Below are 15,934 nucleotides of genomic sequence, written 5' to 3'. Positions count from 1 at the left end.
TTAATAGTTTTTTTTTTTTATACCTAGAACAATATTATAGTCAAACAATATTTAGATTGGGTTTCTTCGAGTCCGGGCAATAGTCCGCGCCGAAACGATATCGGTATTGTGTAGTGCACACAATGGCTGTGCACATAAATTGTACATGTCAAAATCAAAAAAAGGCCACCCGGTCCGTTATAAAGGAATTGTTTTCAGTGAATTGGTTTGGACTCTGAACGTCGCTGTCGCCCGTCGGCATTATAATTTATTTTTATTCTCTCTCGTTTCTTATATTCTGATTATCAGCTAATAATAATCATGGATAATGGGTAGGCCATAAGACTTATCGATGTTTCAACAATGATAAAAAAGTGAGGCAAGTTTTTGAAATTAAAAAATTAAAAAAATATAATTATTATCTATAGTTAAACGTATCATTGAACGTAGGCACCTACTCACAGTAAAAACATAGTGTATAAAAATATTTCGAATAATACGTCGAATTACGTCAATAATACAAAAAAAATATAAGTAATAATGTTTACAGACTTATCACGAACCCTCGTTATAAAAAAATTGAAATTAATAATAAATTAACAATTCATGTTATATCTATTAAAAATTACCAAGAATTATTGATCAACCCAACATTATTTATCCTTTAATCGATAGTTTTCTGACAACCATTAATTATTCATAAAAACAGTTTCGTTCACTACTTTCAATGGCGTTTGCTATTAGTTTTGATATTGGAGTGAATTGACTTATTATTAACATTTTAAGTAAGACAATTTTCTATGTTCTATCAATCGTTTTTTTTAAGATATTTTGATTATTAGTGAATTATTGTGAGCAATTTTATATTAATATTTTATATACCTATTACCTATATACTCATATAACTCACAGAAAAATATAAATTTCGTAAAATATCGAAAAAATGTAGTCGATCATGTTAGGAATGCCATACGTCCCGTATTATACGAGAACGTCCAGTAATTCATGACAGTGTCCCGATGGGTGAATGTAAGTTCCCACACGAGATATTCTTCTTCTTCTTTAGCTTAACGGTCCCTGTAGGACCTGAGCTGCCACAAGCAATTCTCTCCATCTTTCCCTGTCCAATGACAGGTCAACTGTCATATTTCTTCCCAGCATCTTGATATCTTTCTCTACCGCATCTTTCCACCTCGTTCGTGGTCTGCCTATTGGTCTTTTTTTTTGTATGGTCTCTGTTAGTACTTTTTTGATTATGTCGCCATCGGTTCTCCATACATGTCCAAACCATTCCATTCTCTTAATTTTTATATACGTCGTAATATTGGGCTTTGAAAATAGTCTGTATAGATCTTCATTCTTCCTTCTCTCAAAAATTCTTAATTCTGTATTATATATTGGGCCAAAAATGTTTCTAAGTACCTTTCGTTCGAATATTGCCAATCTGTTGTCATCGCCTTTCGTTGAGGACCATGTCTCACATGCATACGTGATTACTGGTCTCAGATAGCTTGTATAGAGTAAAGTTTTTGACTTTCTTGACAGTAATTTGGATTTTAGTAGCTTACTTATACTGTGATAGCACCGGTTCCCACTAGCTATTCTTTCACTTATTTCTCGATGCATGTCGTTTTTACTATTTATGTTCACTCCTAGGTATTTGAAGTTTTCCACTTTTTCAAAAGTTAGATTACCTACTTGTAAGTTATGTTGATTTTCGTTGTTTCTAGAGAGTACCATAAATTTAGTCTTCTCTTGATTTACGCATAGCCCCATCTTTTTACTAGCTTCCAACAATTCAGATGTAGTTTGTGTGATTTCTTGTCTGGTGTTGCCTAATATGACTAAATCATCTGCATACGCTAATATCGATTCATTCCCTAATATCTCCACCCTTTGTCTATGTGTTAATTCTCTTATGACCTTCTCTAAACCTATATTGAATAGTGTCGGGGACAAGGCATCACCTTGCCGTAGTCCTGAGTTAATTTCGAATTCCGATGACAGCTCTCCTAAAAATTTTACTTTACACATGGTCTTGGCATTGCAGAGTTTTACCATATCAACGTATTTCTTTGGGATACCAAAGCTAATCATGGTTTTCCATAACTCTTCTCTATGTATACTATCGTATGCCTGCCTGTAGTCGATGAATACCAGGTATAAGTCTTTATTAAATTCGTAATGTTTTTCCATTACTTGTTTGAGAATGAAAATTTGATCTGTTGTTGTCCCACACGAGATATAGCAGGTAAAAATTACCCCTGGATATTCGTACGTAAGTTCCCACACGAAAAAAAATACACTTGTACGTAAGTTCCTACACGAAAAAAAATTATACCAAACACCAAGGCTGGGCAAAGAAAAGTAACTTAACTTAATTTAAAGTTAAAATTTTCGTATTTTCAAAATAAAAATTTTAGACACATAATAATGTTTATAATATAAATTGCTTATAATTTTAACTTTTAATTCGTTAATGCTCAGCCTTGCCAAACACAAACTTCCTTCCCACCTTATTCAGATATAGGACTGACAAATAACTTATATAACTTTTATAACTTAAAAATAATTATACACAGTATCATACTATATGGCTATGTGAAGTGTTTGAGCTTTCGCAATAAACCAAATAAAATTTGATTTTTTTCTATTACCTATTATTATTATTTTATACCTAAAAAAATTTAATTGGATTTTTTTTATCTAATACAAAAACAAAACAAATTTTAAGTTGTCATTCCTAAGTCTTAATAACTTAACTTTTTCCGTGTGGGAACTTACGTACGGCCGTAATTTTTTTCGAGTGGGAACTTACATATGTACTCGCTTACCTGTTATGTTTCGTGTGGGAACTTACCAAGCCCCTAGAAAGTACTGTAATGCAACCGAGTATGCAAGTGTTCTTATCACATCCACCCGAAAAAATTAGTCTCCTAGCCTTGGTCACCCAACTTCACACCCGTTAGAAATATAGGTAAGAAACTTAGAACTTTAAAAATTGTATTACTTATTGTTATTATAAAATTAAGTAAAGATATGACAGAATATTTTAATATAGGTACTAGTATTATATATTTGTATGAATGTATATTTCAATGTTATAATATACTACCTATATCAATTATATTATGTTTTATTGATAGGTATATGGTATATTGGTATATATATATATATGGCGAGAATATTTCGAACCCTACTATATACCTATATAAGTAGATACATTTTATATAATTTTTATAGTTTATTCTGTTATTAATTTATTTGTTCAATATACTATTTGTAATATATTATCCAGAAGTTGAGCAGTATGCTACTGCATGGACAACGTTTACCGAATGCAGTAAATTGCTAGGTACTTACTATTAGCACTTGAACTTATTTTTTTTATGTGAATTAATTATTACAGTATTTTTTGTATACTAAATTATAATAGGTAGATAACGTCGTCCTGTAAAAAAAATTCTAGGTTATCGTTGTAGGGGGTAGTGGGTAGATCATTATTTTATACGTAGGGTTCGAAATATGCTCGCCATGCCACTGTTATCAGGTGTTATATTATATTATATTTTATTTTGAATTATTTGTTGTTCAGTTTTTATAAGATCTGAAAATGTTATAGATACCTACCCATAAATATTATTTAAGCTAACAACTGATATAAATATGTATTAATTGAATAATAGTGCATACATTAATATAATATGTTATAATTAATATAATTAATATAATTAATATAAATAAATATAATAAATATAATAAATATAATAAATATAATTAATCTAAATAATAATACATTAATATAATATGTTTTACCTATGTATTTAACCTCTAGATCATTTTGCACATGCTCAGAGAAAATGTGAATTGGCCAAATGCAGGTCAGATCTATCTTCTGGTGCTGATGAAAATGATTATAAAATATCAAAAAGGTTAAAGAAAAATAAACAAACTTTATTCAATAATTCAAGCTCTGAATCAGGTAAGATTTAAAATTACAAAACCTATAATATTCAAATTTGCCAGTTGTAGTAAATATTCATGTAAAATTTTTCTAAACAATTGTATTTGTTGCGTACCGAGTAGTGTGCCGATTTCCCATATTATTATTATTATTATTATTATTGTCATTATTATTATTATCGATATTGTCGTTATCCGGAAATCGGCACACCGTCAAATTGCGATTATTACAGACCAGTCGAGTCCGACCTACCGTCGACGTTTCTAACGAAATACAAAGGTATAACACCAACGTGTCGTCCGTACAATATAAATCATAATATTTAATTTGTACAATAAATTAATACAGTTCACTCAATAATAGAAATATTAAGTACGGTGTTATTATTATTAAACAAACGGATTCACACTTCAACATTTGGTCCATTCGACCCGGATTCGTTTAAATCATCTTTCACATACGTGGTAAGAGCAACGTGAAGAGTGTGTTTCTTTAGCTGCCAAATAGATTAGTAGCTATAATATCGCGTTTTAGTGCGTTCGTACGATTCAGGATCATCGTTGATCTACTATTTAAAATCGTTAAATTAATAAAAATCGGTAGTTCGTGTCTCAGCTCAAATTCGACGTTTTGTTTAAAACATAAAGGAGCAGTTTCAAATTTCATAAGGCCAGCCAACCAGCACATCATACATTGTCTCTCGAGAAGAAGCCCAGTACGCAGAGCCAGATGCCCAGATCCATAAAAGTCGGGTAAGAGTTTAGCCTATTTCCTCTTATATGTTCTCTCTTATGTCCTTTCCTAAAATAAAGAATAAAATTCCCGAAAACTAGGTATAAGCTAGCGCAGTGCACAGTACTATATTTCATAATATAATATATCCCACACAGCAATTTTAAAATATATAAATTTTCACAATATTTGAAAAAGGTTTTACTGCCAATATTTGTTTCAAAATATTGTGCAAATATTTTGTAAATATTTGATCCACAAATATTTTCATCCAAATATGATGAACGTATTTTGAAAACGTTATACACCAAATATTTTAAAATAGTATTTCATTCAATCTTTTGAAAATATGTGATTTACAAATATTTTCACCCAAATATGATGAACGTATTTTGAAAACATTATACACCAAATATTTTAAAACAGTGTTCCATTCAATGTTTTGTAAATATTTGATCGACAAATATTTTTACCCAAATATGATGAACGTATTTTGAAAACGTTATATACCAAATATTTTAAAACAGTGTTCCATCGAATGTTTTGATAATGTTTAATTTACTAATATTTTTACCCAAATACGATGAACGTATTTTGAAAACGTTATACACCAAATATTTTAAAATAGTATTCCATTGAATCTTTTGAAAATATGTGATTTAAAAATATTTTTACCCCAATATGATAAAGGTATTTTGAAAACGTTATACACCAAATATTTTAAAACAGTATTCCATCGAATGTTTTAAAATTGTTTGATTTACAAATATTTTTACCCAAATACGATGAACGTATTTTGAAAACGTTATACACCAAATATTTTAAAATAGTATTTCATTCAATCTTTTGAAAATATGTGATTTACAAATATTTTTTCCTCAAATACGATGAACGTATTTTGAAAATATTATACACTAAATATTTTAAAATATTATTCCATTCGATGTTTTTAAAAATGCTTAAAATTGTTGGTAGTGATATCGCACGCGTGACCTAGCAGAAATTTTTAAAAAAACGTACCTAATACCTATGAACCTATAGGTTCATTTATAGAACATATAGGTATATATAATATATATTATATACCTATGTTCTACTTTTACCCAATCGATAAATCATAAACATGTACGATACATTATTGAGACTGTCCAATTCGTACGATAAGATAAAATGAATAACCTATATATATAATAAAATATAATAACCTATATATAGAGATACTGTATATTTATACCTAAAGGTATAGTATATAATATTAATATAATATACTATACCTTTAGGTATATAATTATATGTATTATATATAATATATACTGTATAAGGTACTACGTATTTTAATGTTTTACGATTTTTTTATATGCACGTTATTTTATTCATTAAAACTTATATTAATAGTGTATATAATTGTAATCATATTATAATTGTGTACCCATTATATATTATCTAATATATATATATACCTATAAATTATATAATTTATTATTTCAACTAATAATGAGCGAGTTGCGAATATTATTCAATTTGATCAGACAAGAGAGACATCATAATATTAGTATTATACCTAGTATAATACCTATACCTATACCTATAGGTAAACATATTATAAAGTAGTTACCGCTATTGAATTTTATTTTGTATTTGGCAGTATTAATTCTAAAATTATATATTTCTCTGTGAGCATGGTATTTATGCTTTATTTATAAAATCTATTATATTATTATATAAATGCAGAAAAGTAGCGTGTCGACGAGGCGTATTTTTTAACCCTAAGGCCAAAACTCAAAAGTTACTGCAGGCTACAGTGGTGGAAAAATTTGGTAATAGAACTTGTTTAAGTCATGTATCTTAATCTTACAAAAAGACTAGCACCACGTTTTTAATTTTTGGTTCATTTCCCAATTTTATAGATAGTTTTTTGTGTTTCTTGAACATTATGAAAAATGGACGTATATCTGGTTTTTGCACCGGGGCCTTCAATTGAATTTACATATATTGTACCTACATTTGTACACATATAAAATAAACATAATATATAGTGTACCTATATAGGCATAATAAATAATAATAATGTATAGTTTAGGTTTAAATATAATTATGTGGCTACATAATTCATAATTATTATTTATTTGATATATTGTTTTTCTGAGTGGTAAGAATCTATATGCCTATAATAACATAATATAGTAGCTATATTATATTATATTGAATTTTATAAATCAATGATTTAAATTTTGTGTAAAGTAAAAAAAAACTATGATGTATATATAAGTATATATTACATAGGTACCTCCTTAACATAATATTTGTATATTTTAAACGATTTTAACTTTTAACCTAACTGCTTTTATTTATTAGATTTTAAGAACACACCATAACTGCAGTACCTATACATAGGTAAAGAATACTGGTATACTGAATTAGGTACCTACAATGTGGTGTTTATAATATTATGTTATGTACTATGTAGGTTTCTGGTATGTAAAGTATGCAAACAGCACCTAATTCAAGCGTTTCCAAATTTTTTTAACACCTAGCTATTGTATATTTGTATAGGTAGTAAATAGTCGTTGTATAATAGTCACAGAAGTATTAAAGCTGCGAATAGCGACGTTCATAGACGGTTGACGCTAGACGTTATCATGATCGACCACACTCCCCCCCCCCCGCATACAGTGGATGACCGAGACGTTTTGTTTTTATTTTTCTGTACTATAATAATAATAAGTATCATGGTTTTTCCAATCTTTTACGATTTGACGGCCGCTGCCGCCGCCGCCGCCGACCCAGCCACTCGTAGCCGTCGTAGAGCGAGAGGCAAGAGTATGCGATTGTCGGAAAGATCTATAACTATCTCACTCCCGCCCATGACTAAACTTGTTTGTAACAGCCGTAATACTCTTATTGTCGTAATATTACTTATTTTAATTTTTCGTTGACTGTAACATAGGTACGATTTACGATTTATTTCATACCGCTTTATTATTTATGCCATGTTATTTAGCCACGTTTTATCATAAACTCCTAACCGATTAATCGAAGTTGTCTATCGACTGCCGTCAAGCTGGAAGTTGAAGATTCAATAATATATTTTATATATTATTAATATTGAAGCTCCGTCAAATTAAAACACGTAAGTCATATTATCATTTACATACGTAACACTTAAGGTACTATATTTTAAATTACACGTCTTAATAATAAAATTAATATATTCATTTCCCACACTTTATCCGGCCAAAATTAAAAATATATAGGAAGTGGTCTATTATACTATAATATTCTATCGGTAATTTGAACTGCAGTTTTTAAATTAATATGAAAACTCATGGCCCAAATCCAAATGCTTGTAAACTCTATACACTGACATGGTGTTTTTTTCACTGTCAAAATTAAAAGTCTTGAATTGGCTAATTAATATTGTTCCGTGGCTCGTTGAATTTGGATTTTTCCTACCACATGACACACCCCTAGAACGGTGGTCCAAACCTGCTAATAAACTTCCCACCACTGTGTGGACTTCTTCGTTGATTAGGTAACAACTCGAGTTGTTTTATATTTAGATCTATATACTCATATAATAAAAAATATGTACAAAAATATATATACAAAGGTGTATAATTATGTACAAAAAAATCAACTGTCAAAATGTGATTATTTTTACTCATAAAATTGTACCTACTTGTACTTTACTATTTTACTCATTATCAGGGCTAGGATTTATATGCAACAGCATGTTTTTTTTGCGCCTTCTGATTATTGATTTTGTCAGTAATGTCCATGAATCACCTCATGATGAGATAAATGGTGGTATTTTTATTTTGCATGTTTTTGCATATTTTGGATGAAAATCATATCATTGCATAATAGGTATATTGAATAAAATGAATATTATTGCATATTTTGATTTTAAGAATGCGAAAAATGCATGTCTTATAGTATATATTTCATAAAACTTGGTTTTTTTGTCAAACATAAATTTTATTTTTATAAAATATAAATACAATCCTATGGTACAATAGGTATGAGATAAATAATTGAAAAGTTTGACATTCATTTTTGAAAATTTAAAAAAAATTATGGTCGTAGCATGTAACACACGTAGTGAATATGAATTATAAATCTTATTTCTAAATTTTTTTTTTTCTCAATTATATTATATTAAGACAAACAGACAATCTCTGATGTATTTCAACAAATAAATATTTTTTTTGTAACTATATTTTTGTGTTTATCTTATAAAAATTGAAATGCATATTTTTGCATATTTCGATAAATAAAATGCATACTTTACCATTTTTTATTGCATACAAATCCTAGCCCTGCTCATTATAGTAGGCAGTACAAATAAATACATTTATTTCTTACCTATTGTATATAAACAAATTTACTAATTTATGATTTTTTTTAATAAAATAATTGAATACAAAATTAAAAATATCAAGTTACCAAATAATACGAATATTACCAACTATAATATATAGGTAGGTAGGTATAGGTAGGTACTATGCATAATGTTTTATGTTATAACATAAACGGTCATGGTTACTTATATAGGTAGTTTAAGTTGAAATTTTTAAACCCAAAAGTCCCGTTGTGTTTCACCATTAGTTCTTTACATTATTATATATATTCACCAAATAAATACATACACTAATTACAGGCATAAATGCTAAATAATTAACAGTTTTTCTAATTAGTGAAATATTTTAATCTTGTTTGTATAAATGATGTCATAATTCTTTTAGATAAACTGGGGTAAATGTAAACGGTTTTGACAATGTTTACTTACATTAACACTCACACATATATAATGTGTTCTACACATATCTTGCAATGTAATTATATGTAAAAGTTTTAAGCAACCATATTTTGGGGTTATATTTAGTATAAAAACATTATCCAGTTTACAATTTTAAATTTACATATGCCCATTACAATTTAGAAAATAAAAGAATGGGGAAAAGTAAATGAATCATCAGTATATATTAATTATTTCTTCAAACTGTTCTTATGTGAGTTTTTACATTTTCCCTAAAATGTATAGTAATATATAGTAGAATTATTGGGGCAAATGTAAAAAACACAATCCATACGACAATAAATTGATAGGGAAAATGAAAATAAAGCAGAATAACAATTAATTAAGGTAAAATCGATGTATTCTTAATTAATTGTTATTCTGCCTATAGGTATATTATTATACACAGGTATAAAAAAAACATTTTGTGTTATTAAAAATATTAATAAGAATTTGAATCTTGTATTAAAATTGTATTATCTATTCCTAGGTTATTTATATATAATTATTAAATTTGTATTATATTTATTTTATTTGTTTAATAAGACTATAGTTTATTATATTTTAATTATATATGTACTTATCTCTCTCTTTTTCATATATATTTTTGTTTCATCTCTATTGATCATAAAGTATTCCATTTCTTTGGCATTATAAAACATTATACTTGAATATTCATACTACCAGTAACATAATTTATATTTCTTAAATTACAAAATTAAATATATTATGTATGAATAGTAATTATATATTATATAGTATAATTATATATTATATACCTAGTATAATTATATATTATATAGTATAATATATTATAGGCTTTCAAATATTTAACTAGGTACATAAAATGAAAGCAGCTAGCAGTTATCGAACAAAGCGGAGAAAAATACAACAAGAGATGGAAATATTAGAAAATTTACTTGATGTAAATTTGTCAAATAGTTTAGAACCTCAATTTAATATTTCTCCAATTCAAGAAACGACCCAAGAAATTATTACTTTCAATGAAAGTGAAATTGATAATTTTGCTTCCAATAATTTGTATTCCTCAAAAAAGGTCCCTCCAGAAGATCCAAGAGAAGACGGTGCATTGTTTTATAAGGATTTGCCTTCAAATAGTTCAATAAATTATATTATTCCTAATGAAATGAATTATAGCAATGCAGTTTTAAATGTTAATAAAGATGACATCAAAAAATCTCTTGGTGAGTGGGCTGTTGATTGTAATGTTCCTCAAAGCACAGTAAACAGGCTTTTGAGTGTCTTAAAATATAAAGCACAACTTACATACCTACCAAAAGATTGTCGAACATTATTAAAATCAACATCTACAAAGGTTTTAAATATAAGAGAAGTAAAACCAGGAATATACTACCACTTTGGCATAAAAAAAGGTATCCAAAGATATTCATCGATTTTGTCTACTAATGAACAAATAAAGATTGCTATTGGTATAGATGGGCTTCCAATATCAAAGAGTAGTTCAGGTCAGTTATGGCCAATTTTGGGATATATTATTCCTTACCGAAAATATATTTTTCCAGTAGGAATATACTATGGAAATGAAAAACCACAAGACAGTAACGATTTCCTTTTAGACTTCATTACAGAAATCATAGATTTATCAATGAATGGGATCGTTATTAACAATGAAGTAAAAAAAGTTAAAATTGAACTAATGTGCTGTGATGCACCAGCGAAATCGTTTGTACTACGTGTAAAGGGTCATTCTGGTTTTTTTTCTTGTACACGCTGTGTACAAGAAGGTGATTACATAAACAACCGTGTTTGTTTTCCTTACGACAAAAATGGAAGTATGAAAAGATTACATCAAGACTATGTACAAATGAAGTATGAAGAGCACCACATATCATCTACCATATCATGTGTTGCATTAATACCAGATACTGATATTGTACATTTATTTCCTCTTGACTATATGCATTTAGTTTGTTTAGGGGTCACAAAAAAATTAATAAGTCTCTGGTTAAATACAGGGCCAACTAATGTTCGTTTACCAAGCTGGAAAATAAAAAACATAACATCTTCACTTAATAAGATAAAAAAATGTATAACAAATGATTTTGCACGAAAGCCAAGAGCAATTGAAGAATTTAAACGATATAAGGCAACAGAATTTCGTCAGTTTCTTCTGTATACTGGTCCTATAGTATTAAAAAATATTCTCCCTGATGACTGCTATCAACATTTCATGGTATTTAGTGTAGCTTTAAGAATTCTTTTGATTTCCGAACAAAGTTCTAAATATTTATGTTATGCCCAAAAACTTTTGGAGTACTTTGTAGAGCGATTTCAACAAATATATGGATGTCACTTTATATCCCATAATATCCATGGTTTACTTCACTTAGTTGATGACTATCATCTGCATGGACCACTTGATAATTGTAGCGCCTTCACCTTTGAAAACTATATGAAGGAATTAAAAGGAATGCTTCGGAAGCATGAAACACCATTGCAGCAAATTGTTAGACGATACGAAGAGCGTTGCAATAATGAAAATATTGAAGTTACTGAACCCTCGCAATTCACATTTAGAGTTAATGAACCCGATTGTTTTTTCCTTTCAAATAGTGAAGATATTGTTCGTATTACTAAAATTAGTTCAAAAACTGACACCATAGTTGGTCAGAAATTTGAAAATAAAATAGATTTTTTTTTAAAGCCTATATGTTCTTCAAAACTTAATATATACAAAATTAAAAATTTAAGTGAAAATAATAAATTATGGAAAATAGCGGATATTAAAACTAAAATGGTTGTTTTTGAAATAGAAAATGAACTTATAGCCATACCATTATTAAGATAAATATTATTTTTGTTTAGCAAAAATTAAGTTTGTAAAAAATGTTCACTCTTAAATTTGACAAAATATTTTTATTTTAATATGTTTTATAGTTTCATAGTTTTATAGTTTTATATTCAATCAAATAAATTGTTTATTCATTTGATTCTTAATTTTTAGATTTTAAGATTTTAGAATTACCTGTATTTGAAAAAATGTAAGATACTTAAGTACATAATAAGTAAATAATTATATATGTAAGAAATTAATACAAGCTATTAGCTATTGGCTTCAATTAGGTATAGCTGGTATACAGTATTGAACTGTTGTTGCTAATGTTGGCTGTAATTGTAACTTAAAGAAAACATTTAAAACCATAAATGGTAAATAATAGGACGTTTTTAATATATGTTGCTATACACTATGTATGAATAAATTATTTGATTGTATTTTCAAAATTAATTTTAGAATGGTTGTTTTAGTAAAATGTGGACTGTTGTTTGCTTCGAAGACAACAGCATAGCAGCTGTACCTCAATTTTGGTTTGAGAGAGGAGTATGCGCATGGCCCAAAAAATCACCGAGAAAATGTATAGAGCGACGCCTAAAACCAAACGAAGTGGATTTTCAATACTTAAAAGCAACAATTATTAAAAATAACATAAGTATGAAATAAAATACTTATTTATTTTATTGAAATTTGTTGATTTAAATAATTTTATTAACTATATGATTATGATTTGAACTTTTTTTAGGCAGTCTTATTGATGCCCGTTCATTTGCTAAAGATAATTCCGAGGTTTCTTCAAATGAAATTTATGTGTTTGAAGAAAATAAAAAAAATCGAAACAAAAGTATTCAACGGTCAAGTGCTGGTTCATCTAAGGAATTCATTGCTCCTAAACTTCCAACGGTTTCTTCTGATGGTAACTATAATAGCTATTTAATAATATAATATATTATCATAGGTTCCTTTAATAATATTAAATTTCATAAAACCGGTTTTTTAAGTTAAAATCAGTTAATTCATTCAATGATGAATATATTATATATCTAATTTAATTATAGCATTTTAATGTATTAATTACAGTGATATTATGTGTTATTAAAAAATGTAGTATTCCTATTATTGTAATTTTATATATTCTCGTATTCAATATAAAGTCACTAAAACGTAAAATGTATGCATTTCAGAATCTGAAGATGAAGAAAATCCAGGCAATTCATGCTATCCAGATGCATCATTATCCCAAACTGATGAACTATTTGCCAATAATAGTCCATCAAACTCTGTTGAATCTAACACTAGTAAAAAAAATATTTCAAGATCAAATTCAGATATTGATGAAGTACAGGAGTTTGTTAGTAACAAGAAATTAAAAGTTACTCGTGACACAATTTCTGAAACGCCTAGGCGCCTATCTTATGGCTTCACTCCAAATAATAATAACTGTGAAAATGAAAGTGATCAAGGTATTATAATATATATGTTTTTGTTACAGTAAAATAACTAAAAACCTAATACTACCAAAAGTATTAATGCATAGGCATTTTCTTTATACTTATAAATGTTTATTTACTTTCCAGCTTTTAAAAAAATTGTAACCAGAAGCTTAACTTGCATGAAATATGAAATTGAGGTAGTTCAAAAACGATTAGATTCTATGGTTACTTTAATAGAGAAAATTCATGATAAAATTGAAAATCCATCTATATCTTCATTAAACCTTCATAATGTAATAAGTGATATGGAAATAATTAGTATTGACAACAACGAGTCTTTAGATGTTATAGAAGAACGATTGACTAACGATAAACCATTCAGAACTCAAATGGTAAATATTGAATGATTTTTTTAAGTTTATTGACATTTATTAGTTCCAGAAATATTTATATTAATTTAAATGTTAAAGGTACTAGCATTAACACGTCTTATGGGAGATACCATATCAGAAACTGTGCGTAGAATAATGCAAAAGATTTTCACAGACAAATTTCTCTCCAATTATTCATACATTGGTCATAAGGGAAAATTAAAATTATCTAATCTACAAAGCTGTTCTATAATATTTGGTAAATATTTAAAAAAAAATTATTTAAGACTACATATTTTATTTATTTACTTTAAATATTTTTATATGTATTGTTTGTTATTTAGAGGCAGTTCATAAAATGAAAAAATATCATGATATACCTTTTAAAGATATTGAAAAACCTATAAAATTGTGGATGGCTCAAGCATCAGAACGCATAAAAAAAAGAAATGAAAAGAATACAACGGACAAAAGTGGATAATAATGTGACTCAACAAATAATTTTGCATTTAAGTAAATTAAATTATAATTTCAACTAAATATATTTTGTTTTTTTAAATGTTTTTTTATGAGCTGATTATTATATAGCTAGGAAAGCCATACGTATACCTAATATACTTATATATTTTTTTTAAACAATTTATTATTAACTGATTATATAGCTAAGAAAGCCACATTTCTATTTTTAATATTATATACATTTATTATTATATAGCTAGGAAAGCCATACATACCTATACCTAATATAATTTTATACTTATATATATTTTTTTTAAACAATTTGTTCTTATAGCTAGGAAAGCCATACGTATACCTAATATACTAGCTTATATATATTTTTTTTAAACAATTTGTTATTAACTGATTATATAGCTAAGAAAGCCACATTTCTATTTTTAATATTATATACATTTATTATTATATAGCTAGGAAAGCCATACGTATACCTAATATAATTTTATACTTTTTTATCTATGTTGAAGAAAACATTGTAATAAACTATTATAAATAACTATAGATACATATAATATTAGTATATATTATATAGTATTTGCAAATTATGTATTTACACTCAGTATTTAATTGGATTTTAATATACATTTTATTAGAACTATAACACAATTTTTTGAAATCTAATTCCTGTTTTGTACTAAAAAATTATATAGAAAATTGTAAGACGTGTAAAAATTTTAAATATTATAATATTATAACATCTTCACAATATTGGAGTTGATTGTTTTTACAATATAGAAGGAAAATATTATCATATACCTCCATATAATGTTATTACAACATTAAACTGAATATTTTTACAATCACCACCAATAACATATTAAAAACATTTAAATACAATATTCTGAAAATTACTAACATGTAATGTTCTTGCAACAATTATGAACAATATTCTGAAAATTACTAACATGTAATGTTCTTGCAACAATTATAAACAATATTCTCACAAGAAACACATAAAATATTTTATATATATTTTAAGAGATCATTGTGAAAACATTTGATCCTCTGCCAAATAGTGATCTAATAATATTGTGACAATAATCAAAAATATTCCTCGAATATACATCAAATGTTTAAATTTAAGAATGAATATTGTTAAAAAATTGTAAAAATATAATTTTGCTGTGTGGGATAATATTATATAACAGCGCTTAGTACATTATCGATATTCGGCACGCTTATCTGAAGTTGATTGCTGATTAGGCTCATAGATACAATAGACACAAGTCGTCGTCGGCGCGGTCGTTAGCGAGCTTAATATATTATACCTAATATTATATTTTATTGCTTAATTGTACGACGTTATTAGGCGATGGATGATATTAG

At 27.2% G+C, this 15,934-nt stretch overlaps 1 protein-coding gene across 1 annotated transcript; it reads left to right on the top strand.

Annotated features, from left to right (window-relative positions):
* Positions 1-6,182: 6,182 nt before the first annotated feature.
* LOC149059665 (uncharacterized) lies at positions 6,183-14,815 on the top strand. The gene is made up of 7 exons (XM_089217272.1): positions 6,183-7,805; positions 12,762-12,943; positions 13,034-13,204; positions 13,473-13,751; positions 13,866-14,113; positions 14,192-14,351; positions 14,437-14,815. The coding sequence occupies exons 2-7, from the start codon at positions 12,766-12,768 to the stop codon at positions 14,571-14,573; spliced, it is 1,173 nt and encodes a 390-aa protein (XP_089073398.1). The 5' UTR covers positions 6,183-7,805; positions 12,762-12,765; the 3' UTR covers positions 14,574-14,815.
* Positions 14,816-15,934: the final 1,119 nt, after the last annotated feature.

Source organism: Diuraphis noxia, unplaced genomic scaffold (assembly GCF_037042655.1).
Source record: "Diuraphis noxia isolate RWA-SAM2 unplaced genomic scaffold, SU_Dnox_SAM2 contig0001, whole genome shotgun sequence".
Lineage (NCBI taxonomy): Eukaryota > Metazoa > Arthropoda > Insecta > Hemiptera > Aphididae > Diuraphis > Diuraphis noxia.
This window is presented reverse-complemented; position numbering and strand designations above follow the sequence as displayed.

Bases quoted from the DNA above. Each gene is read 5' to 3' on its own strand.
- LOC149059665 (XM_089217272.1), top strand. From the start codon at position 12,766: ATGTGGACTGTTGTTTGCTTCGAAGACAACAGCATAGCAGCTGTACCT. The intron at 12,944-13,033 runs GTATGAAATAAA...AACTTTTTTTAG, and splicing joins AATTATTAAAAATAACATAA to GCAGTCTTATTGATGCCCGT. The intron at 13,205-13,472 runs GTAACTATAATA...TATGCATTTCAG, and splicing joins TCCAACGGTTTCTTCTGATG to AATCTGAAGATGAAGAAAAT.